The sequence below is a fragment of the Hippocampus bargibanti genome, linkage group LG04 (genome assembly GCF_051943395.1).
Source record: "Hippocampus bargibanti isolate YZ-2025 linkage group LG04, ASM5194339v1, whole genome shotgun sequence".
NCBI lineage: Eukaryota > Metazoa > Chordata > Actinopteri > Syngnathiformes > Syngnathidae > Hippocampus > Hippocampus bargibanti.
The window spans coordinates 15,849,680-15,876,519 of record NC_142737.1 but is presented as its reverse complement, the minus strand read 5'-3'; the positions used below and the strand labels follow the sequence as shown (position 1 = coordinate 15,876,519).

Below are 26,840 nucleotides of genomic sequence, written 5' to 3'. Positions count from 1 at the left end.
TACCTTGAAAGACAATGCTGGGCTTCTAATTTGTGCAATATTGTTCATATCTGAATTGTGTTTGTGTTTGTAGTAGCGCTGCATTCCGCTCTTTCTTACCTTCGACATGGCAATACGTATATTCGAGACAATTCTGCAATGCAACCACCACCATAAACAGTTATGTTAATACCTCTTGTAATCATAGATTGTGAAAAATATCCTGATGCACGCGAGTGGGTCAAAAAAAGTACATAAAAGTATCTGATGTATGAATGTAAAATTAAATCGTAAGAGGTGATATTTTTATCAAATAAGCCCATCCTAAAGTGCATAAAACTGAGGTCAGGTGTGTCTCCGGTGGCCATGGTGATACAGCCTATGGGGTCTCTGATGAAATAATGCAGGGGCCACTTGTGTGTCTCCTCGTCACTCGTGTTACCTCGGCCTGGCCCGAGGGGCAACCTGAAATGACAAATGATATGTTGCTGATTCCAGTAAATAATGCCCCTGCCGAAAACTCAAAACTTTCCATTTATATTTTATTTTCTAGTGTATAAGCTGCACCAGAGTGTGCCTCAAATGAATGTTGCATTTTCAAACTTTTTCCATTTATAAAGCGCACCTTCAATGAATAAAAAAAGTTTCCCAAATATAATATAGAAATATCTAAAAGTTTTCCAACTATAAGGCACACCACATTACAGTATGAGGCGCGACAGTAGAGGCTGGGGTTACGCACTACTTCAACAGGGGGAAATGCAGTCATGGCTGGTGACAGTATTTGTGAGACTTGTTGTGGCTCAATATTAGATAAGATTAGATTAGATTAGATTAAATGAGCCTTTATTTGTCTCACTCGTGCCCGGAGACAGCTGGGATAGGCTCCAGCACCCCCGGCGACTCTAATGAGGAATAAGCGGTACGGAAAATGGATGGATGGATGGATGGAGAAATTTACATTTCACAGCAGCAAAAACAAATGTTGTAAAGGCAGCCACTCTCGTGGCGCCATCTTGAAGTCAAAAACAAAATAACAAATAATGTGACAACACAAAAAACACAGACAGTCATTCAATCTTAAACACTTCACATATTCGTCTGTGTAAACTCTCAGTCGTACAGGAGTGGTCCATCGATGAAAAGGTTTCTTCAGCCGTCATCTGTACTTCTTTGAAGGTGTCGGACGTTTCACATATTCACATATTACTTTACATAAAAGGTGCACCAGTGTATAAGGCGCAGGGTCGTCTTTTACAGAAAATCAAGGCTTCTGTGTGCGCCTTAAACAGCAGGAAGTACGGTCGTTGAAAAGGTTGCAATGACAACATGAACGCACCACCATGAGATGTCCGTTCTTGGCCTTAAACACGTCTGGTTCCGGGCCTGTGCTGAATTCTATTGCGCTTTGTTTTCCAGCCTGAATTTCAATCTTGATGCTAAACACCAATGCAAACACAAACATTTTAATCAGCTCACCTATATGCTATCAACTTTATTGGCATCTACTCTTTATCTTTCCATTTTGTGTCTTACCTGCCATGAGCCACATTGACCGCGTTCTGTTTGTTAGCAATGATGCTAAGTTTGGTCACCAACTCAAACAAGTGGTTGCACTGCAGGACAAGATCTCCCTGAAAAACAATGGCCCTCGTTCAGCATGTTTGAAGAAGTTGGACGATTTTGATGTGAAGTGTAGTTTATTATCTTTGTAAAAAAAATAGCGTACAAAGTCGTGCTATGATATTCCGTACCTTTTCTTTGGGGTCCTCACACGCTACGTGTAACACAATCATACTGTCTGTCAAATTACTGACAGAAATCCCTACAATGGGACATGTTCCTAGACTTAATAGTTGAACAGAAAATGGCAATGGAAGGTGTGTAGGTGACAACAATTGCGACCTTTGAGAGTAGTGTACAAAATCCTCTGTTTGATCCTCGTGTCCTCCACCATGTAGGCCGCCGCCTGAGTGAAAATGAGCTGTCGCGGCCTCGTTTTGAAACCGTTCCTGTCGTATTTAATCATCGGGACGCTGTACTGCAGAAATATAAATCCCATCGCAAGAAGAATGGGTTTAATTATAGACAATCAGAAGGAAAAAAAAGCTTTTCAAAAAATGCAGTTGTTTACTTTGATGTGCTCATGGCGAATCACTTGCAGGACCCTTGCATTGATGTCTTGCTCACCTAAAGTGATTCGACAGAAGGTAACTGTTTAAATATAGAATATTAAATAAAGTGCGAAGAGTTTGATCCACACGTAAGAAAATAGTTTTCACAAGATCCATGATAGCTGTGCTTGTCTGATTATTATTATTATCATTATTTTTTTTTATTTGTATTTGTATTTTATCTGTATTTTTATTTGTATTTGTACTTGTAGTATTTGTATGTGTGTTTGTGTTTGTTTTTATTTGTATTTGTATTAGTATTTGTTCTTGTATTTTTATTTTTATTTTTATTTTTATTTTTATTTTTATTTTTATTTTTATTTTTTTGTATTTGTATTTTTATTTTTTTATTTTTTTGTATTTGTATTTTTTTTATTTTTATTTTTATTTTTATTTTTATTTTTTTGTATTTGTATTTGTATTAAAAGTCTGTCACTTACTGATTCTGGTTGCCGCAAAAGATTGAGCAACACTTTGCGGATAACTTTCCTTTTTCCCCTTGAACATGCAGCTGGCAATGAACTTCATTTGAAGCTTAAAAAAAGTAAATTGCAAGAAGTAAAAATAATAATGATGATGATAATGATAAAGAAATGGAAATTGCTTTCAACTCTTTGCTACCTGTGATTTTCTCTGGGGTGTGATCCCTCTTACATATTTTCGTACCATAAGGCGGTAATGCAGTTTACGAAGTATTTCTGATGTCTGGAACAGGAAGAACATACAAAAACGGACTGGCAATTGATTTGTATTATTATTTTTCTCATCGATGTTGTTTCAGTTTACCTCGACGAGCACTTGTGGTGGAGAGAGCCATGTGGTTTTATCCAAAACCGTTTTTGGCAAGTTGTCTTTGAGCCTGTTCAGGTAATTCTGCCTCACAAAGGCCAAATACTCAGAGTTGTCTGTGAATTTTGCTTGGCCTCTGGTCATATAACCTTTGATAAATCTGAAAATAAAATAGCATATAGAAAAATATTGTATAAATCTCTTGTGATGGGAGGCGTGGTATATTCTTGTTATGTGAATAATAAAGTTCTTCTCCTGGTTTGGTTCTTCACTTGTGTTGGTCTAAATATTTAATCAGCAGGAAGCAAGGTGATATACAAACATGATTATTTATTTCTCAGGCAGCTAGAGAATGATCTTCACGGGAGAGAAGGAAGCCAAAAAGAGAGAGAGAGAGAGAGAGAGAGAGAGAGAGAGAGAGAGAGAGAGAGAGAGAGAGAGAGAGAGAGAGAGAGAGAGAGAGAGAGAGAGAGAGAGAGAGAGAGAGAGAGAGAGAGAGAGAGAGAGAGCTGTCTCCAGGAGATATAGACCACAGGAGTGATGTCATTTCAAAAAGGACCTATCAGCTGCGAAATACAATGATGAATATTATCTAAGACTGAAACAAGATAGTTTAAAGGACAACTGACGTCACTTTTTTGTTTTTTAACTGACATCAGAAAAGCGTTTTATAGAATCTAAAATACCCAAAATATTATGTATAGTATATGTATAGTGGTCATATGTATAGTATAGTATGTATAGTATGATATTTTTAGTCAAATGCAAAACACCAATAAAAATGACTTAAAGTGTCCAAAATCTGCAAAAAATTGAGGTGCGAATTGGGCATTTTCAGACGTCTTGCATTGCTGGAGAATAAAAACAATGGCTTCAGATTCGGATAATATGCTTTCTTGTTACACATCCAGTTATGAATATGATTCAAATAGTTCTGAAGAGGAAAGCATACATGTTTGCCATCGATTAAAGAAGTCCTTCCGTGTCATTTTGAGGCATCTGGACTGCAATGTAACGTCCCACAAACTAGGCAGAAAAATGGTGACCAGCTCCTGTGAGGAATGAATCAGCAATCAGCAATTTCCACAGGCTGATACATTCCTTGCATGGAGCTTGGACTCCCTCTGCTGGCGGTTTTTGGATGTAACACAAGGGTTTAAAAAAAACAGTACAGCAAAATACATTGACGTGATGGAAAGACTACAATGCGTCTTTTTTACGGTCAGGAGGCGGTCCTTTTCTGACGTGACGTCAGGACTCGTCACCAACTCAAAAACAAGACTTCAAAAACAAGAATATTCAGTGCGAGTCCTAAAACGTAAAATATAGCTATATGCGGTGCAATCTTATTAAAATACGCCCAGTAGAAGTCATTTGAAGCCATTTTACAAATTATGGACACAACTTGTCCGGAGACGTCGGTTGTCCTTTAAGGTTTTAACGGAGCTACGTACATGTATACTAAACTAACCTATACAAATAACTAAACTATATCCATATATAGACTAACTAACTGATAAAAATAAGTAGAAATGAAATAACATTGGATGTTTTTAGGATGTGTATATAAACTGTAGTTCTAACAATTCTCATCCTGTTTTCTTACTGTTTAATAACTTTCACTGCCCACGCTCTCTTGTCTCTCTCCTTCCTTGCCTGCATTCCTCTCCAGCATGTCTCAATCTTTGTTGCTGTGGGCACAAAAAATAAAAAAAAAACAAGTGGAATAATATCCATGCGCCAAATCGCACATTACTTTAGGTAAATGTCATGCATGTACCAGCCTCCTTCTGTTTTCTGAACTCGCAATTTGCCCTGTAGCCCTTGTATTTGGCCTGGAGTCTGGTTGCTGAAATGTAAAGGGACATTCTTTGAATGTAGAAACTGCAAAAGCCTTGATTATGATGTACCTGATTGCATTTGTGCTCACCCAATTGATGTTTGCATTTTTCAAAAGCATCCTCTGTGGCATACAGGGTTCTTGGATGGCGGATGAATATTTTGGTTCTAATGAAATCAAACATTTGTGAAAGATATTCACCTTGAATTTCAATTTTCAAGTTATAATCTGCTGAATTAGAATGAAAGGGCTTCTATTTTTCTCCGCTAGGGTCTGCGAATCTGCAAGTAAGAGGGTCGATACTTTGTACCCTAGCAAAACAGTCCAAAAAATGAAAAATAACATGTAGCGTGTGACAGAAAAATTGCAGGATGAAGCACAATGAATGGTATCATCATCTTCATAGTGAAATAATGAGCTCTCAACATATTAAATTGTGTCACATTTTGATTTACGACCAACGGGTGGCATTGTCGGGCCCCGCCTGCAGCTGAACAGGTGTTGGTCGTTTTAATCAGTTAAAAGGACTCCCGGCACGACAATTCGGTGTCGGGTCAAGGTTTGTTTCATCTTGTGATGTTTTATTCCCGGTTTTGTTTGCTACTTTGGACCTTTTTGTTCTGATGACTTTGTTGTTTGAGATTTTTATTCCTGCTGACTTTATTTAATACAACTTGTCAAATACACCCTCCTTCTTCCTCCTGCTTGCTTTGTTGGGATCAAACAACATCACCTTGCAAATCGTGACAAGTTGAGCTTTGTAGGGCTAGAAAAAAAATCTATTGAGGTTTGCAGATGCCATTCAGTATTCCAGGATCACAAAGCAAGGGGAAAGGGGCTCAAAAACTGAAAGAACATTATTTTTGGGATGACGGCCAACAATAATGTGAACTCCAGTGAGAATCTTTGGAATATACTTGAAAATAAATTCTCTGACACTGTGAATATATTCCATCAACAATGTTGAATGACATATAAAGAAAATATTTTTCTGACCTTCCCATTTTGTACTCGTTTGGAAAATAGCCCAGATGTTGAACCAGCAACAACACGCCATCAGCAGGTTCTCCTCTCCAGTGTGGCCAAGTGGCTGGGCACAAAGCTTTATATCTGTTCAGTGTAACATGTATTTGCATCAGCATAATGTAATAATAATAATAATAATAATAATAATAATAATAATAATAATAATAATAATAATAATAATAATAATAATAATATGTAATACATTTCATTTATAAGCGCCTTTCAAAACTGTTAAGGTCGCAGGATGAGCTTTTCTGTGGGTGAGTAGCGGCAGTGTACCCTATACAACATTGGTGTTAAAGACAAGGCCCGGGGGCCAAATATGGCCCGCCAATCATTTTATTCAGCCCGCGAAAGCAAATCGAACTCCATGATGCTTGCTAAAGTCCAAACCAAAATTTCTAATTGTCAGATGTAAACCACAATAACAATCATTATTTTTTACTTCAAATTAGAAAACTAGTTATTCATTAACCCATTTACGACGAGTATTCATATGAACACATATAAATTCATTTTCAAATGCTTTAATGTTGTTTCTTGTCACATTAATTATTGTTAATTATATCTAGTTATATTATTGTTAAAGGACAACCAACGCCTCCGGACAAGTTGTGTCCATAATTTGTGAAATCACTTCAAATGACTTCTACTGAGTGTATTTTACAAAGATTCCACGGCACATAGCTATATTTTACGTTTTAAGACTTGCGCTGAATATTCAGGAAGTCTTGTTTTCGATTTGATGACGATGCCTGACGTGACGTCACGTCAGGAACGCCCATGACCGACACTTAATGCATTTTGAGTACTTTGTTTGGTCTGAAAACTTCGTGTTTATCCGTGTTGATGGCGAAATTCGAAGGAAAACACATACAACACACAATAACGCGATGGTGAATCGTTGTGTGTTGCAAGACTACTATTTGAAACTAGTTGACACAAATTCACAGCAGACAAATCAGCCCATTTCCAACGGAGCTTGGCGCCATCTTGTGCATTTTCTGGGCGCTACATTGGAGTCCAGACGCCTCAAAATGAGATGGAAGGACTTCTTTAATCGATTGCAAAAATGTATGCTTTCCTCTTCAGAACTATTTGAATCATATTCATAACTGGATGAGTAACAAGAAAGCATCTTCTCCAAATCTGAAGCCATTGTTTTGATTCTAGAGCAAGGCAAGACGTCCTGGTGTGATGTCACGAACAAGGGAACGGGACCTTCTGAAACTCACCATTTTGAAGTAGTTTTGGGACACTTTAATTCAATTTTAGTGGTGTTTTGCATTTGACTAAAAATATCAGCCTGCGTGTTTTGGGTATTTTAGATGCTATAAAACGTTTTTCTGATGTCAGGAAACAAAAAAAAATGGTGTCGGTTGTCCTTTAATTATATACTCCGTTTGAACCTATTTGATACTCTGTTTTGATTTTATTTAGATTTTTTAAAATTAATTTATCTGTGTTCATATGAACACGCTTTGCGTAAATGGGTTAATTTGTTGTACACTCTATATGTAATATGTAGAGGGGATTAAACATTGTAATGGATTCCCCAAATTTATAACGGCCCTCTAGATGAAACCATAACTGCAATGTGACCTGCGACAAAACTTGAGTTTGACACCCTTGCTGTACAAGGAATCTGAAGTTTGCAATCAGTATAATGTCCAAGTCTTCATACCGTTGTAAAAATACTTCATATTTCCTCCTGTAGGCGAAACCAGCACGTCTGACTATCAAGTGCTGCATCAGGCCCAAATATTTGATCTGGTGTCTGATCAGAGCTTCATCAAACTGTCCTGGGTTTGCAAAGGAAGCTACGTGAAAATTTGATTTTGCATCTCCTTTAAAAAATATATTTTTCATAAAAGTACCTGAGTTTCTGGACTCATTGGATTTCAGGCAACGTATGTACCAAGCGTCTTTGGCCACGAGGATCTCTGTCAGCTTCAGCAGGCTGCTCTTAAACTGGGTGGCCACCTACATACAGTACAGAATTCCCCTCATAATCCCGAGTCAACAGTTCATCTGTCAGGTGCACATGACTTGAAGATGAGATGTCACACAGTCAGCGGCAGTAGTTGCTGGGTGTGATTTTGCTTATCGCACACTGTTTTTGACAGTGTTGTGATAGGGAACTCACTGTTTCTGGTCTTCGCTTGCTGTCTGTGTCTGTGGAAGTGAAGGATTGCCGAACAATACTGTTTTTTGATTGCCGTATGAGCTGGGAAGAGGTGGGAGAACGCACAGAAAAAAATGCATCAGGAGGTTGACATGCTTCAGAGGAGAATTCAAATGATCAAAATATTTACTCAAATTGTAAAATAAAATCCTGAGTCATGGGGAAAAGGTTTCTTCAGCCATCATTTGTACTTCTTTGAAGGTGTTGGACGTTTCGCTACTCATCCAAAGAGCTTCGTCAGTGACCTAAAGTTGTGCTGGTCACTCTGGCCCTATGTACATCCCTATCGGACAGAAGTGGCGGTGCCAGACCTCTGCTCTGATAGGTCCTTGCTCTAAGGTTGGGAGAGAAGCAGACTACGCCCTGAAACCAATCTGATTACCTCTTTTGTTCTGTCTGATTACCTCTAATGTCCTATCCCTGGCTCTGATTGCCTCATTAGCTCTGGTATCATTCCATTAGCATGACTAAGCCTATGTGGTAACGACCTAATAAGTCTGTGGTAAGCACAGTCTTAATTAAACCTTAAACCACCATGGCGATTTAGTGAAGGGTTTTGCTGTTTTCCAGCAATTGTTTCTTTTACGCCTCTTTCAAACCATCTATTTTCTTTAGCTAAGATTTTAACCTCGCTGTCGTCGAATGAGTGGTTGCTAGCTTTTAGGTGCAGATGTACTGCAGATTGAGGCCCACTAGCCTTCTCTCGACAATGTTGATAATGTCTTTTTGATCATTTGTTAAGTTTCCCAATGTATTGCTCTTCGCAATTTTTATTTTTACAATGCATAGAAAAAATACATTACAGTGATATCTTGGCTTACGAACTTAATTGGTTCGCAGACAGAGTGTGTAAGGCGAAAAGGATGTATCCCAAAAATTATTTTCCCATTAGAAACCATTAAAATAAGAATAATTCGTTCCCAGGTCGCCATAAAACAATTTTCTAAGCCTTAAAACGACATAAAATATACCTTATTTAGGGTCCCTTGCTTGTCTTTTCATTTGAAATTGAAGTGATGGCTATCCATCCATCCATTTTCCGTACCGCTTATTCCTCATTAGGGTCGCTGGAGCTTATCCCAGCTGTCTTTGGGCACGAGGCGTGGGACACCCTGAATTGGTTGCCAGACAATCGCAGGGCACACAAAGACAAACAATAGTCACTCTCATACTCACACCTAGGGACAATTTGGAGTGTTCAATCTGCCTGCCATGCATGTTTTTGGAATGTGGGAGGTCCCGAAGAAAACCCATGTGGACCAGGGTAGAACATGCAAACTCCGCACAGGGAGGCCAGAGCGTGACGCGAACCGGCGACCTCTGCACTGTGAAGCCGGTGTGCTAACCATTCGACTACCGTGCTAACCATTCAACTACCGGGCCGCCCTAACTGATGGCTCGTGCTGGTTATTTGTGGAGCGTGATTGATGGGAATTTTAACCTTGCAGTCTACACTCTGCCTTTGAACTATCAAAGTTGAAACGAGTCACTGTTTTCTATCCATTTTGTCACTCTCTCGGTCGTCTGCCTGTCTCTTTAATGTTTAAACCACCTCCCCTCACTGCTGCGTTCTTGACCAATCATGTGGCTTTGACCGAAGACTGGGGGCGGGGAATAGAGAACCAAAACAAGCCGGCTGCCATTTTCTTAAAGGAGAACAGGCTCGTTCGCAAACGACACATCACTCATTGTGGCAGCTCCGTGTGTATCCCAAAAAATAGTTTGTATACCAAGGTAAAATGGTCATAAATTTAACGTTCGTAAACCGAAAAGTTCGTAAGCCCAGGGGTTCGTAAAATGAGGTACCACTGTACTTTGTTTTTCATTTGGCAGACTATCTTTTGGATGCACTAATTTTAAGGTATTTGTCGGTTTGAAATTGGTCGGAATTTTGTGTTGCCATAGGACCCTTTGTAGTTTTTCAGAAACCCAAGCAATATAAGGTATTGCAACTGCTCTCCAGGTTTACCAGAACCATTTTCGTTCACTGACGAAGCACTTTGGATGAGGAGTGAAACGTCCGACACCTTCAAAGAAGTACAGATGACGACTGAAGAAACCTTTTCCTTGATGTACTACAGAGAGCCTACACAGTCATATTGCGGAGTCATGAGTTTTCAATTACAAAAAAAATTATCGAAAATCAAGGGGCATACTTACATCTTTAATATTCTTATATAAGAGGTCATTATTTTTATCCAGAAAACCTACAAAATAAATATCACATCATATTAGGGTCCTTGATCAACACAACGTTTAACTCTTTGAGTGCTGACATGTAAGTTGAGCTTTAATTTACCCACAACACAATAAGTGACCTCTCCGGCATAATGCAAGAGACGAAAATCTCCTCTCTCCAACGTTCTGCGTGTCTTTTTGTCTGCCAGCTTGTGTCTACACTCCAAGGAGATAGAGGATGAGCGCAGATGAGGACAGATGAGGACTTTCTGCCAACCCACTCATGAGGCTCTTGGCAGCAGATGAAAATTGAAACAATAGATTTCAACAGCAACATTTCAGCATGATCTGAACTCACGAGACAAAGTGCGGGTGATTTCCCATTTTTTCCTCCAGTCTCTCCAGGAAAGTGAGATCCGTAGCCTCTCCTGGCCTCAGACACTCCTCATCCTGTAGGTTCAGAATCGATGTAATAATTGGCCCCCTCTCAGGGCATGATCGTATATTTATTCGAGCAAGCACATACCAGGACTGATATGATTCCCCTGTGTCTCTCCTCCACGAGGTCACAGATGATCTTGTTGTTGAAAAACTCCACCGGCTCCCACTGAGGAGAACCACATGTGAGTGGGACTCCATTCAACACCAAATCAGCATTAAAGCATTTTTTGTTTTGGATGTAGAATTGGCGTACCTCAATATCCTCCGCTTGGTATTCCTCCTGCTCGGCCTTGAGCGTCAGCTGGATGAAAAGTTGCTGCAGCTTCTCATTGCAGTAGTTTATGCAGAACTGCTCAAAACTGAAGAGGGGAAAGCCACAAGTAAGAGATCATAGTGGATGGTTGTGTTTTTGTTTCTCAATACTGTAACCGACAAATCACACATCAATCTCTTCAACAATGATAGCAAATATATGAGAGGTGAAAGACATGCATGACTAATTATTCTGATTCTATTTCGAAAGGTTAATCTTATTTGAGCTCTGATGCTGCATGGAAAAAACATCTCATGGCATCTAATTTAAAAACAACTTCAGATTGTTCAACTTTTAGGAACCGGTAATATTATAGTTGGCTTAAGAGTATTGGGATCAGTTGTACACAGTGGTGGACCGTCAGAGCCTGCAAAGCCTTCTCTGCTGCCCTAAAATCACAAAATCACAGACTGCTGTGAATTATATTTTGTCTATGAATTCTTATTGACTGGGTTCCAAATTGTCTTTCAGTTTCCTTTCATTGATTTTCCCCTGTTGTGCTGCTTTCAGATGTGTGTTTTCGTATTTAAGCATTTAACCAATTACATTTCAGCCATCATTTGTTGCCAGGGTCAGAAATCTACACTACCTGGATGCCTTCACAATCAGTTCTGCAGGCCCTGTCACACTAAATGTGTTGATCACACTGTGTTTTTTAACCAATCAGATTTCAAGTTGACAACCCAAAAGGGGTGCCAACGCCTTCTTGCAGGCGTTGGTATACTTCCGAATTTTTGCTAACTATGATTGACTAGTCCCAGTTTTAGAAACTAAGATTGGCTAGTGACTAGCCCATCATAGTATGTGAAAACTGCTCTCATCACTCGCCGCTAATGACAAGAGCAAACTGGCCAGAGCTAGTACACTATATCGATAACGATCTGCATAAGAAAATATTTTGTTGTGTTGATTTAATAGAGGTTTTGTCAACTCACAGTGGCTGAAGGAGGAGACGAAATTGATTTGGTTGTGGATTTACTGTTAAAGCCATTTTTAAGACGGATTTTTCAAGAAAAAATGGACATCATTAAGAAAGATTTTCTGGCTAATAGTACCCTGTAGTGAATTTATAGTAAATCACATCACACTTTTTACAGTAGCAGTTCTGGATTGATTCAGACATAGCACTACTAAAGGCCTTGCTATTAAATCCTCGGCTCACCACTGCTTTTAAAGAGCATTGAGGTAAATGAGACTTTGAGAGAGTTTTTTCAGGCATACACAAAAACTTATTGACATGCAAATGTCTATATGAATAATATTTATACTCGTGAAGCATAAGTAAGGCCAAAGTGGCCTACCTGTTAATATTAAAAACCTCAAAACCGTAGATGTCCAAAAGTCCAATGACAGTTTTTTGAGAAGAATCCTGCAAATAAATATAATAATGATAGTTATAAAATGCCGTCATGTTTGACAAAGATGTCACACTTTACACTAGCTCACAGTATTTTCCATGGACTCATTTATCCTGTTTACCAGCCAGGTAAAGGTATGTCCATATATGGCCTTGGCCAGGGCATCGCGCACAAAGACGGCATGATCCACAGTAAATGGACTGAGCACCTGGAGAAGAAGTCAAATATTGTATAACCAGTAAATCTTATGTTTAGATTGTGGGGCGTTTCAATTCCAAAAGTAATTTAAGAGTCACACCTGGTCTGTTTTGGCTTCAATCTTCCTGTATGTTAGTCCTTCTTGTAGACTGTGAGCATCAATTCCAAGAAGCTGCAATGATATGACACGAACCAGCTGAACCTTTTTTGGTTCTTGTTCTTAAAGTCATTCTTTTTTTAATTTTTGTTTATATTTCTTACATTTGAGACCCAGCGTAACTCAGCATTTTTGTTGTTGAGAATAGGATGACCTTTCCTGTCAGGCTCAAATTTAACGTTGCCCAAGTGAAGAACACTCGCAACAATCCCAAACAAGTGCTACAAACAATTTGGAAGGCCACTGAAATGATTCACTTGAAATTGAAAACATCAATAAACATCCTCACTTACATTAGTGTTTATTGGATCCATGTCAATAACTTGAAGTCCATTTTTGACAGTCTTCCAGTCATTTTTGTCATTGACACAAGGCACAATGGACCGCTCTCCCTGTCGGAGAGTTGACACAGTGACATTTGGCAAACATGCAAATACAATGTATCCATGTTGGAGATCATTTGCTCATACTTGTGTTAGATAGCTGTAATGCTGGCAGTCTCTCTCAAGGCCCAGTTGGTGCAGCAGGTCCTCTTCTGCTCCCTCTAGGAGCTGGTAGAAAATGTGAAAGTTTCTCTCCCCGTGGTTCTGATGCACCACCCTCGACTTTTCGAGCAGGTAGTTCAGGATGCGGCCGCCGACAGCATCCCCCTGTTGCACAGTTGCAACGGTTTCAGAAATGTATGTGTGAATGTCACATTTCAATTTTCAATTTCATCCAGTCACGTTTGTTTCAAGTCCGTCAAGTTTTACTCATGGTTTTGTTTGCTACTTTGGACCTTTTTGTTCTGATGACTTTTTTAATTTGAGATATTGTTCCTGCTGTCTTTATTTAATGCAATTTGTCAATTACACCCAGCTGCTCCCTCCTGCCTGCTTTTTTGGGTCCTCCACCACCACCACCTTGCAAATTGCGACAGTGAACACACTTGGGACAGGGACCCAGTTGAGTGACAAACAAAATGGAACCCTTCTTACCTCACTATCAAATTGAATATCCATATACTTTCCGAACCGACTCGAGTTGTCATTTTTCAGCGTTTTGGCATTCCCAAAAGCCTGCATGGAGACACAAAGTGTATAATACAAGCAAATCTGACCGGTTTTGTCATCACAGCATAGTAGAGCATTAAATAAGACCTCAAGGACAGGATTGGACATGAGCATCTTGTCCCTGACAGTGTTAAGCAGAGTGGTGCTTGGACAGCTGACTGCATAATACTGTAGAATCTTTTTCGAGGCTTCCGTCTTCCCTGCTCCGCTCTCTCCCGAGATGAGGATGAAGTGATTGTTGAACTCAGACCGCATGGTGTGGTAGGCGTTGTCGGCCAAAGCATAACTAGCCACGGGCAGTCGGGCACAAGGTTAAGTCAAGCATAAATCAAAATATAAATGCTAATTTTTGACTCACATATGAGGTGGAAGTTCAAAAAAGTTGACCCCCATGTACATATCCATCTGTTTCTTATTGTAGATGTCCAATTCTTTGTAGGGGTTTACAGACACCAGCAGCGTGCCAATGTAGGTCTGGGAGAGTGAGTTAAACATTTATGAGTAAAATACACCAAAAGTAGTTTAGTATCCCACTCACATAAATGAGATCCTTGCTGAAACGTTTCTTGAGGTTGTCGAGGAAAGCTGCTTCAGAGGTCTCATCCAGGAGAACAAAGTCTTGAATACCGACCTGGTCCCTCGCATTAAGAGCACCCTCCATGTCCATCTCTACCTGTGGAAACTGAGAATAATAATGTTGTGTTTGTTCTTAATTATGAACTAATTATTAACTGAAATAATCTGATTGCGCCCTAGACGGCGGTCAACACGACTTCCTCTTCTGTGTGTACTTTCATTAGTTCTGAAAATACATTTCTATTTTCAGTAAATATCATGAGTAGTATTTCGATATGTTATCCAGTTTTATGTGTTTTAGACTTTTTAGTAAGCATTAATAGAGAAGTAAACCTTTTGTCAGAAATACATAAACATTATTGAACTTCCTGGTTTCAACATTTGTTATTTCTGTCTAAAAACATAGTGCACCCATTCACCAATTAAGAAAATCCAAATTCCTTCCCACCAACAACCACTTTCAGCTTCTGTATTTTGCTCTTTGGGGTTGAAAAGGTTTTTGTTGGGTTTTTATCGTTCAACCTTTTGGTGCAACTCCTTGCAAAATGTACTCGTCCACTCCAACTCACATGGAAATAAAAATATTCAAAACTCAAATATACCAACTTTCCTCAAGCACATCCTAAAACTGCATTTAATACTTGAATGTTCAACTTGTGGATAAATTAAATCCAATGGTCAGCCGTGGATTTCATCGCTAGGCCTTCAGTAGTGCGACGGCTATAGTGTGATTCACTATAAGTCCACTAGAGGGTACCATTAGCCAGCAAATAACTGGCCGACCTTTCTTAATTATGCCCATTATTTAAACTGAAATCGCTTTAACAGTAAATCTCAAACCAAATCCATTTCTTCTCCTCCTTCAGCCATTTTGCCGTTAAATAAAAAAAAAACACACAGGCTATTTGCTTATGCAGCCTGCTCCCGATACAGAGTGATAGCTCTGGCTAGTATGCTCTTATCACTAGCGGCTAGTGATACTATGATTTGCTAGTGACTAGCCAATCATGTGACTAGCCAATCATGTGACTAGCCAATCATAGTTTGCGAAAACTCTGACGTTGACCAGCGCCTTCAATAAGATGTTAGTACTCCTTTTGTGTTGTCTACTTGAAATGTGATTGGTTAGAGCAACACTTTTGTTGCGACAGGACCAGCAGAACTAATTGTGAAGGCATTCAGGTAGATTTCTGAACCTGGTGATAAATGATAGCTGAAATATAATAATAATGTAAATAGAATAGAATAGAATAGAATAGAATAGAATAGAATGTATAATAATGTAAATTTCTCCACTGCGAGACTAATAAAGGCAAATCCAAATCCAAATATGATTGTTAACTGCTTAAATACGAAAACACCGATCTGGAAGCAGCACCACAGTGGAAAAGTAATGACAGGAGGCTGAAAGAAAAAAATGAATTATTTAATAAGAATTCATGGACAAAATATGATTAACATCAGTCCGTGATTCTGATATTTTTAGGCCAGCAGAGCAGGCATTGCAGGCCTTGTATTAAATCTCAAGAGCAAGTGTGCCTAAATCAAAATCACATATTTTGCCATATATTTGGAATTTGTCAGAGAATGTTTCAATAATTTTATGAAGGAGAATGGGAGCTGGGAGTCTCCCCCTCAAAAAAAGGCACAAACATAGTTTAAGTCAGTTCGATTGAGTGCACACGCCCAGAGGTCCGATTTGGCATTAAGGCAACATCGTTTGTGCACATGAGCAGACAGAAGCGAGGGTCATTTTGGCCCCTGGCCCGCCTGTTTCACCAGGGCTGATGCGCCAAGCAATCACAACACCCTGTTCAAATGGGACTACGGGGAGCCCCCCGAAAAACAGCGGCACATAAGCATAGTGGGAAAAATTCCACCAATCTGTTTTGCATTCTCAGCGCCAACACGAGGACCAAAGGTTTTCCCAGCTTTTGTTGGTTTTGTATTTTCTCCTCCTCTCTTTTGGAAGCACAAGTCCTTTGATACTCAATTCTCTCTGTAAAAACATTTAAAAAAAGATAATCCATTGGATCTAATTGACGCAAAGCCCTTCACTCCTCCCTACCCTACCCTCGATCCTTCGCCTATGGCCCTCATTTCTGCTGAGAAAGGCCAAGTGTTTTTGTCCTGTAAATACCACGAAGCAGAGACAAAAAAGATGTCTTTAAAATGCAGTCTACAATCCATTACACATATTCTCCCTGCATATCCATTCAGTAATTATTCATTAGAAAACATTTAACGTCACAATCAATTTCACACTAGGCAGTCGAAACACAATGGAGGAGATTTGGCCTATTTTGGGACGAGGACTTTGGGGGTGGGTGGGTGGGGGGGTGGTCCACAGGAAGGGTGAAGGCGAAGGCTGGAGAAAGAGGTGCTGGCGAGGGGGGGAGGCTGCACTATTTGTCTGATCTGAGAACCTCTGAAACAGGGCCGTCTTGAAACAACGGGGCAGACTAAATAGTGCAGTAACGGTCCGTGCCCCGTTGCTTGCTGTGACACTCATTTGGTGCGCCCTGAGGGGCAACAATAGAGGCTTGTTCTTCGTTATCCTGTGCTGTAATTTGGACTTCATTACTTTCCCGGGGGGCCCCACTGGAAGGAGAGAAGAGGCTAGTCAGATGTTTTTTTCCATGTCAACCCCTGCACCCTTATATGCTCTCGCCTCCTTCTCCTGGACAATAACCGTGAACCACCCCACCGGCCCTGTGTCCCCGCCATTAACCCTTAACCGCCCCACCCCACCCACTTTAAGCCAATGAGACAGGTGAACAATATCATTGAAGAAACCCTTTCTGGGACGTCAGAATCAATCTGGTGATGTGATGGGGGCAATGCAGTGTCTGCTTTCTTTGACACCCCCTTTATTTGTAGGAAGAAACATCTCTTGGGGCTGCACAAGCAGACAATATGGGGGGACAGCGTGACTTAGGAGTCTGCCATACAGTATTACAAGATAGAACGTGCACAGATAAGCTCCTGTCAAGAGGACGATTCATGAATTCAATAGACATCATCATGCTCATGTTTGGGATTTGAGTATTTTTAAGGGTTTTGGTGTTTTTCTTGGTGCCCCAAATACTGTCTTTCTCTGAGGGAATATAATTGTATCTTTTAAAAAAAAGTCATGTGTGTGTGCCTGCTTATATATATGTCTATCTATCTATCTATCACACACACACACACACACACACACATATATATATATATATATATATATATATATATATATATATATATATATATATATATATATATATATATATATATATATATATAGAGAGAGAGAGAGAGAGAGAGAGAGAGAGAGAGAGAGAGAGAGAGAGAGAGAGAGAGAGAGAGAGAGAGAGAGAGAGAGAGAGAGAGAGAGAGGGGTGCTGGTCATCCCGATCAGTGGCAGTCTGCCACGTTTGGATTGGCGACCAACGGGTAGCGCTGTCAGCCCTGCCTGCAGCCTCGCAGGTGCTGGTCGTTACAATCAGTGGCAGTCAAAAGGACTCTCGGCATGACCATTCGTTGTCGGGTCATTGTATGCTTTGTATGCATTGTGTATACATTGTATGCTGTGCATGTGTTTGTCACGTTACGAACGTGACAGGGGCAGGTGACTCGTCGGAACGTTAATGAATGGGAAGGATCCCTAAGCAGGCGGCAGAGACGTGGGTGCTGGCAGAGGATTTATTAACAAAAGTCGCGGGTCCGAGATAACGCGGACCTGGATAAACGTGATGAACAGAAAACCACAAAACAGAGCACAGTGAGTAGGTGGGCGGGGGTGATCCGTCCAGCCTAACAAGCTCGGTAAAAATAAAAGGCACACGAGGGTGCAAACAGCGCGCGATCCTGAAAAGTAGCAAACTTCCGCGATCGCAGCCAAATAAACACCTCGGGCGAAGCAAACACTCATACTGATAGAAGTTCAAGGCACGGGCGAGGCGCAAGACATTGTAATCATCCGACACTGGGTAAGTGCCAGCGATTGGTTTAAATATCTGATATGAGGGAATTGACAGCAGCTGGCGGAGGTCGGGAGCGGAGGCCCCGCCCCAGCTGCCAACTCGCACGTGACAGTGTTTTTTTCACCTTGGCGGACGTTTACTCTTGGTTTTCTTTTGGTACTTTGTATTTTTTCTATTCAGATGATTTTGCTGTTTTAAAATTTGTTTGTGTTGACTTTATTTTAATACAATTTGTCAAATAACCTCCTGCTCCCTCCTGCCTGCTTTTTGGGATCCACACCCGCCATCACCACCTTGCAAACCGTGACAGTTAGGACCACCCGTACTTACGACCAGAGCTTTATTTTTTTAATGTTACTTTTTTATCCACAGCCAGCAACGCGACAGAGACAGAGGTCCGTGCAGGATGATTTATTAAACTAGAACACAAAGCGCTGGTCCCAAAAAGAGGACCAGGGGAATAATCAAAAATAAAGAATACCAAAAACGACAATGGCGAGAAGCAACTCACACATGGTGGTGCAGAAACGGAACAATCCCGAAAGGATTACGGGATGTGGGGGGGGGGGAAAGAGCTCGGACGAAGATATAGAAAGCCCATCGTAATACAAAGTACAAATGCAAGTTGACAACGTCCCGTTTTCGTACCCGCTGTCCTGAAGAAGGGAGTGGTGGAAGCGGGGAGGCGTGGAACCGCCCCCAGCTGTCAATCCGAACATGATAATATCGAACAAGTAGGATGTTTATTTGCCAGCGGAGCATTGCACAAAATGACGATACAAAATAACTGTTTCTTAACAAACGCGTACGGCAATTTTCTCCACCATCACAGCATCTCACTCGCACAGCAATCGGGGGGACGGAAGTGTGTCTACCGATGGCGAGGCGGAGCGGGTGGGATCGCTACGACGCAAATACCGCGTCGGGCACCGCCGCCTCTTTGAGACAGATGACCTCTTCTGGCTTCACCGTTAGCAGGGAGAGCGATTTTTGGACAGCTCGCATGTGTGGGAAGCCATGCGTATTTGGGTCAGCAGAAAGCGTGTGCGCCGACACAGTAATAAAGATCGATAATACAAAATATAAAATGATTAAAATGACACTAAACATTATAAGATTTAGAAAAGAACTGTCAACATTGTGGTATATATTAGTATTCAATAGAAAATGTGGCTTAAAAACAACAGATTGACATCGTATACTATTTTGTCGTATAGGACAGAGGTCCCCAAGCCCGGGGCCGCGGACCGGTACATGGGTCATTTGGTACCAGGCCGCGCAGAAAGAATAAATAATTTACATAAAATGAAAAATGAAAAATTACCAGATTACATCCGTCGATGACACTTGTCTAGGTCACGTGATACATACCGCTAAAATTAGCCCACCGTAAGCTAGCAAAATGAGTAAAAAACAAATGTCTTATTTTGCTGTATTTATTCGCCGGTCCGTGAAAATATTGTGTGACATTAAACCGGTTCGTGGCGCAAAAAAAGGTTGGGGACCACTGACATAGGAGATGCCAGCGTGTCGACATTTGTTATGATCACGTGATCTTCATTTTGAATGCTTTTCGATTTCTCTCAGAGGAAGACAGTATTAGAGAAAACAAGAAAAACACCAAAGGCTTAAAAATATTCAATGAAAATCCCAAACATTAGTAACATTCTGGTTCAAGGCTCTTCACGGTGTTAGAAAATGGTAGCAAAATAGTAGGAACGCCCCTGACCGAAAAAAATGACACATTGTAGCAGTCCTTCCATCACGTCAATGCATTTTGCTGTACTTGTTTGGTCTGAAAACTTCGTGTTGCACCAAAAAGAGGCAGAAGAGGGCGACAAAGCTCCGTGTAAGGAATTAATCAGCCTGTGGAAACGGGCCGATTAATTACTTACACGGAGCTTTGTCACCATTTTCTGCCTCTTTTTTGTGCTACATTTCCCCCCTATTGCCTTAAAATGGCACAGAATAAATTCTTTAATCGATTGCAAACATGTATGCTTTCCTCTTCAGAACTATTTGAATCATATTAATAACTGGATGAGTAACAAGAAAGCATATTCTCCAAATCTGAAGCCATTGTTTTGATTCTCCAGCAAGGCAAGACGTCTTGGGGTGACGCCACGAACAAGGGGGCGGGACCTTCTGAAACTGGCCAATCGATATTACGAAGGTTGAGAGGAAGTGAGTTCCAAAGTTTGTGGGCAGAGCAGCTGAAGGATGTTTAAAGGACAACCGATATCGCTTTTTTGTTTCCTAACTGACATCAGAAAAACGTTTTATAGCATCGAAAATACCCAAAAATGCAGTATGATATTTTCAGTCAAATGCAAAACACCAATAAAAATGACTTAAAGTGTCCAAAATCTGCAAAAAAATGAACCCGGAAGTGGCCAGTTTCATAAGGTCCCGCCCCCTTCAGATTCGGAGAATATGCTTTCTTGTTACTCATCCAGTTATGAATATGATAAATATTTATTGACCTCATCTGAACAGTTGAATTGTATGTCATTTCATTGCATTATCATATCATATCAACATAATAATAATAATAATAATAATAATAATAATAATAATAATAATAATACATTTCATTTATAAGCGCCTTTCAAAACTCTCAAGGACACTTTACAGTCACATGATATTTTTTCTACGCGTGAGCAGCGGCAGACACACTTCTATTTGCCGTCACTGTTATGTGGTGGGATCACAAAACACAATAAGAGCCCTAAAATGAAAAGTGCAATATTTTTAACAGTCAATTTTGGAAATTGGATTATAAACCGCCCAAGAAAAATGCATTTTTATATAAGTGCAATGTGTTGGCCAATTTGGTGAGCAATGGAATGAACCGTCATGCACTAGCTATTTGTGCGGTTGCATCAGTGCTGCACAGCCCATTGTATCATAATTAAGAGACTTCCATGATCTTGTCTCTTGTGTCACTGTTGCCTAAGACTACATGATCTCATCCATGTGAGAAGCAGCTTTCAACGGAGGGTAGAGAGATGCAAGGTGTTATGCGAGAAATTTTCCAACAAGGAAGTTTCATCCACCTTCCATACTTATACTATATGTATTGTGTAGTAACAACAATGGAGTCATAACTGCAATTCAATTCTATCAAGAGTTTGAGGAGCACATCTTTTTTACATCTCTTTTAGAACGCCAAATTTACTAAATCCAATGTTAAGTTATTACAACAGGACTGACCCCCAGAGAGATTCAATGAATAATCTAACCTGCATCTCTGAAGTTGTCTGTTTTGCTGTCGTCAATCACGATCCAAACTTGCAAACACTTCCTTTCGCTAGAATCGCCCGTCCTCCTGTGTTTGCTTGCATTGGGTCACCCGGTGAAAGAGTTAACCAAGTCGAAGTGCCTCTGAATCTTCCCTATGTCAAAGCCGTGGAAGTGTTGCCGCTTGGAGGCCGATGCACACGTCCGTCCCATCCTGACCCACAATAAGGCTACAGTGCACCAGGTGCTTAATCATTCATGCCGTGGGTGGTGGAGGGACCAAGATATCTTATTCAGTTCTTACCTGAGTATCTACTTCGATGCTGAGTGTTGCATAACCATTCAGAAACTGGATCCAAAACACTCAGTTTCAGCCCCTTAACCTTTCCCCAGCTTCTTCCTTTTCCATACTTCTTCTTTTTCAATGTTAGTCCATCATACACTTAAAAATCCCCCAGCCCAAGTATTTCTTCTTCTCCTTGTGCGCGTCCTGATCTGGTTACTGATCTTTGATTAGATGGATACTATGGACACACTGGATAGTATGGACACACTTGACTCAGCATTATGGATTTGTGTCAGAGAACACTGTTGTTGTCATGAGAGGAATCATCTGTCAAAAAAAGACATTTTGCTTGGGTGAGAACTGCTCAGATTCGACCACCTTCAATTCTTCTCATCACGATGACATTCCTACGAATGATCTTGTGTGACTGATACAGGTTGACTGAGAGGCTCCAAAATTTCGTCTACCTCATTTATTCAAAACACTACCACATCCTGTCCCTGGAATAAAGTTACCAGTAATGATAATATGAAGTTGTTTGCCCTTGCAAGAAGAGACCAGGTGGGCGGAATTAACTGTTTACTGCTGTTACCCAGTAACGGCCATTAAGCAGGCACACACACAAACACGCACCACAGGTGTCTATTTTCTTTGTTCTATTGAGTCGTATACAGTATATAAAAGAAATGTATCTGTCCTGTTTATTGATGATTAACAATCAGAAAACTTTTTGTCAACTATAATATTGAGCAGTTGGGCTTGTTTGAAACAATCAAATCCAGAGAGGGAGAGGTTGTTAGGGTTGCCTTGGTTTACCCCACCTCTCCCCTGACTGAGTGCTACAGCAATGCTTGTCCAATCTTAACAAGCTTTGTGTTACCCACTGGGCTCTTATTCAGCATGAGACCTGGCAAATCCAATTACACAGGAGTCATAGAGGTTGATTTTTTCCATTTTAGATTCCATGCTGAGAATGAGAGCCGATGATAACACTCGCATCGCACAACGGCTGCGCCTGCGATCTACTCTCATTTTGTCCTCTTCGTTTTGTCCTGCCGATCTTCTTATCGTGATCAAATACCTCCTGTCATCTCTTTTCTTTCTTTCTAACGCAGATACTCTCATAGTCGATTATTCAAATTATTCAACAGCCCTGTAACAATCGTCATAACTTTGGTTTGAAAGAGATGGTTCAAAGAGGTGACTTGATGAAGTTGAAACACATTTCTACACATGCTTGATATACAGCAGGATAGATTGTTAATCATATGCTATGTACCCTTTTGATGTCAGTGATAATGTTGAAAGTTTTTAAAGCAGGTTTTAGTTTAAAAATACTAAACGCAAATCTCACAAATCAAAACTGCCTGGCGATGGAGCCTCTGGGACCCCTTTGACGACACCATGAGCCGACTACATGAAAAGTTACATCAGCTCTTTTCGAACCAATGTTATTTTCTACAAAGTCAGCACTCTGAAATAAACAGGACTTTTGCTCCAGAAGCACTGAACCAGACTGACCGCACCTCAGAGTAGAGGTCAACCAAATGTCCACACCATTGTCTGACCCCAGTAAACTGAACTGAAACAAATTTGTCTGTGAACTTCCAGGACACTGGATAATGGACCAATAGCATTGATGATGTGCTGACTGACCTACCCAGTGGCTGACTAACTCACTTTCTGATTGGCTATCTCACAATCCGACCACATTATTAACTTACTGACTGGCCAACCTGCTGTTTTATTTGCTGATGGCTGTGGAGCTGAGTGAGTGACTGACTCCCTGACTGCCTGCCTGCCTGCTTGCCTTACTGACTGACTTGGTAGGTTGACTAAGATCATAATTGCCTGACAAGACTGACAAAATAACATAACTCCTTCCTTGATTGAGAAAATAATAGACCCTGATTAACTGAGAGATGGAAAGGATGAGAAATTGGCCAACACATAGAATCACTGACACGACAGAGTAGATGAGCAACTGACCAACTCACATGTTGACGCTGACTAAATGGTTCTTCGTCTGCCTGATCGATGTAAGTAAAAGATGTTTGTGGCTTTTCAGCAGCCTTGAGCAGAACACTTGAGTCTCCAGTTCCATTTAAGCACAGTTGACAGCAGCTATTCCAGGGTGGGCAGAGGGTCACCCTGGGTGATACGGTCCTCTTTGCGGGTGGAGGGGTTTCTGCCCAGAGAGGAGATTAAAGTCGTGAGTTGACCTCATTCTCTGAAGTGCTGGTGTGTTTTGAGTAAACACTCGGTGCAAGACAAAAATATGGTCTACAAACACGGGCCAGCCCGCAGGCTGTGATCCCATTGTTTCCCCATTACTCCCGAACAGGCATGAGAAGGGAAAGCTGTCACTCTTGCGCTGGTGGCCTTGAATGTATCATACATAATCAACTCAAAGCAGCTTTATACATCACTGATGTTTTCAAGACCTGCAATTTTACGACCTGACTAAATGATGATCCCAGTTGCAAACCTGCAGTGCAACATATACTTATTGGATATTGCACTGCCTGTCCAATCTAACTAATGCAGTGATAGCCAACCACTGTGACCACTGCATTGGGGCCATCAGGTGAGAAGCGGTATGTATCTTTGTTCATTTACAGCAGGGGTGTCAAAGTAATTTTTTGCCGCGGGCCACATTGTAGTTATGGATTCCTCTCGAGGGCCGTTATGAATTTGGGGAAGCCATTAGAATGTTTAATCCCCTCCACATATTACATATAGAGCACACACAAAATTAATGAATAACTAGTTTTCAAATCTGAAGTCAAGAATAATGACTGTTATCGTGGTTTACATCCAAAAATATGAAATTTTGGTTCGGATTTTAGCAAGCATCATGAAATTTCACAAGTTTGATTTGCTTTCGTGGGCCGTAAAAAATGATGCGGCGGGCCGGATTTGGCCCGCGGGCCTTGACTTTGATACCTGTGATTTACAGAGTATGTGCTAGCAATCTCCTCTTCTTTTCCTCTCGGCTTTTCCCTTCAAGGGGTCGCCACAGCGAATCAGTAACCTCCATCTTCAGATTTATGATACGCATGTTTGTTTTGGCCAAGCTATTACGTCGGATGCCCTTCCTGACACAACCCTCTGTATTTATCAGTGCTTGGGACCGGCACAAGAAGACTTATGTCCCTTTGTGGCTACAGAACAAGCAACTCGTTCAGTAAAAGACTCCCAAACACAAAATGGTCATCAGCGTAGCAACAAAAGCAAAACTATACTCACCATTTGATGACAATTAACCTGGGTTTTTAATTTATACAACAGAATATTAGCAGCAGGAAAATTTTAAACTAAACAGGAGTCACTTTTACACAAGGTGAATCTATACATTATGTCAATAAAGATCATTATTTCAGTCAGAACCTTCTGTGACATTTTTGGATGGTGTAATGTGAGGTTCTGTAAAACATTGTGTGAGCCTTGGCTCAGTCAAAGTTGGGAAACACTGAAAATGAGACACTTGCTGTCTCAAAAATTCAACCTGAATATTTTGGTCAGCAAAATGAGAGATGCAAAATTTCATGAGCTCAACCTTCACAAAACAATCAACCACATCCACAATCAACCACATCCCTAAAAGTTTTGAAAGGCTGTATTTTAATCACTGACAAGAGATAAATATCCGATTCTATTGGAAGCTAGGAAAAACATTGTTTATTTTTATAGAAATAAAGTAATTGTTCACCCCTCAAGTGACGTATTGTGTTGTGAAAAAGCAATTCAAATTCTCCCAGTAGATGGCAGAAGTTTATGTAATTAACAATTGCATCTCTCTTAGGTGACATTTGAGTTTGTCTCAAACTCATTTTTTTGCCGTGGGCCATATTATAGTTAAAGTTTCCGCTCGGGGGCCGTTATGAACTTGAGGAAGCCATTAGAATGTTTCATCCCCTCCACATATTACATCCAGAGTGTACAATAAATTGATGAATAACGTGTTTTCAAATCTGACGTCAAAAACAATGACTGTTATTGTGGGTTACACGAGACAATTTGGAATTTTGGTTCGCAATTTAGTTAGCATCATGGAACTTGACATGCTGAATAAAATGATGTGGCCGAATAACATGATGTGGCAGGCCAGATTTGCCCCCCTGGCCTTGTCTTTGACACAGGTGGTGTAAAACATCAATGACACGAATTCATAAACTCCGCTGGTTTTAGGACCTTGGGTGTGCTCAGTGGGGTCTTATTTTTCGTCCGTTACATTCATGCATGCAATCATTGATTGTTCCTTTGTGACACCGCGACTTACCATCTGTGGGCTCTCATGGGGATGCTCACGTCCTGTCACTGCAGACTTTCGAAGAACCCACCCCCACCCCACGCTCGCTACACCACCATCTAGTATGATAGCAAATGACATACCATGCCCTTTCATTGGAGTGCTTCCACTTGAAAATGTGTTCTCCGGTAAAATACGTTCACTTTAAAAATGGGAAAAAAACATACCTCCGAATTGAACTATGCTCTGAAAAGAACCTGCTCATCTATCCCGTACCCCCTCCTCTTCACAAGCATCTACGGCTCTTTTTCCTTATTGCTGAAAGGAACAGAAAGCGGCCACTCCGGCGGGAAGCAAAGATCCTCAAGCACTTCCCTTCAGACAAAAAGAAAGAAAAAAACAGTGCACCATCACACACAGAGATGCCACCACAAGTAGCGACTCAAATCGTCTTAGACCTCTCATGGGGTAACCCGACAGAAGCATATTCGAGCAAATGAGGATATTTAATTTTGAATACGACTTGTGTTTTTGTCTACTAAAATTACGTGGCCTTGCTTAAACACTTATGTTTTGCGTTTTCAAAACTCTCGCATTTTAGGCTTGAATGTTTTATTTTTTTAACATATATTTTTGGTCGAACGCTTCCATAACGAAACTAAATATTCAGGAATGGAGTTTGGAGTAATTTTAGCTAGCTCGTCTACTCTCGTCTAGCTTGGTGTTTGACCACCGATGGTACTCTGGAAGCGTGCACCAGCGTTTGCGCCCTTCGCAAAAGACAGCAAGAAAATCCGAAAAGTGTCTTTCCGGCCCGATATTGCAGTGGAG

At 40.6% G+C, this 26,840-nt stretch overlaps 1 protein-coding gene across 2 annotated transcripts; it reads right to left on the bottom strand.

Annotated features, from left to right (window-relative positions):
• Positions 1-43: 43 nt before the first annotated feature.
• Positions 44-26,120, bottom strand: myo1ha (myosin IHa). Of its 2 annotated transcripts, XM_088994328.1 has the most exons (35): positions 26,040-26,120; positions 23,755-23,945; positions 21,776-22,084; positions 21,474-21,701; positions 14,229-14,372; positions 14,049-14,164; positions 13,778-13,976; positions 13,616-13,696; positions 13,109-13,288; positions 12,932-13,030; positions 12,743-12,859; positions 12,582-12,653; positions 12,372-12,491; positions 12,227-12,294; positions 10,866-10,971; positions 10,698-10,778; positions 10,530-10,621; positions 10,293-10,387; positions 10,154-10,200; positions 7,955-8,035; positions 7,686-7,791; positions 7,493-7,610; positions 5,779-5,892; positions 4,873-4,949; positions 4,723-4,791; positions 4,549-4,633; positions 2,940-3,102; positions 2,775-2,858; positions 2,594-2,687; positions 2,114-2,169; positions 1,885-2,020; positions 1,734-1,804; positions 1,516-1,613; positions 1,319-1,418; positions 44-444 (listed from the first exon to the last, which is right to left on the bottom strand). In XM_088994328.1, the coding sequence occupies exons 4-35, from the start codon at positions 21,477-21,479 to the stop codon at positions 418-420; spliced, it is 3,102 nt and encodes a 1,033-aa protein (XP_088850454.1). In that variant the 5' UTR covers positions 21,480-21,701; positions 21,776-22,084; positions 23,755-23,945; positions 26,040-26,120; the 3' UTR covers positions 44-417. The 2 variants fall into 2 exon arrangements, with proteins under 2 accessions (XP_088850454.1, XP_088850453.1); XM_088994327.1 differs by having other exon boundaries at positions 4,723-4,949.
• Between the last annotated feature and the right edge of the window lie 720 nt (positions 26,121-26,840).

Coding starts and splice junctions, on each gene's coding strand:
- myo1ha (XM_088994327.1), bottom strand. Junction 5,893..7,492: donor TATGAAGTATTTTTACAACG/GTATGAAGACTT, acceptor TACACTGAACAG/ATATAAAGCTTTGTGCCCAG. Junction 1,805..1,884: donor TTTGTACACTACTCTCAAAG/GTCGCAATTGTT, acceptor GTCCCATTGTAG/GGATTTCTGTCAGTAATTTG.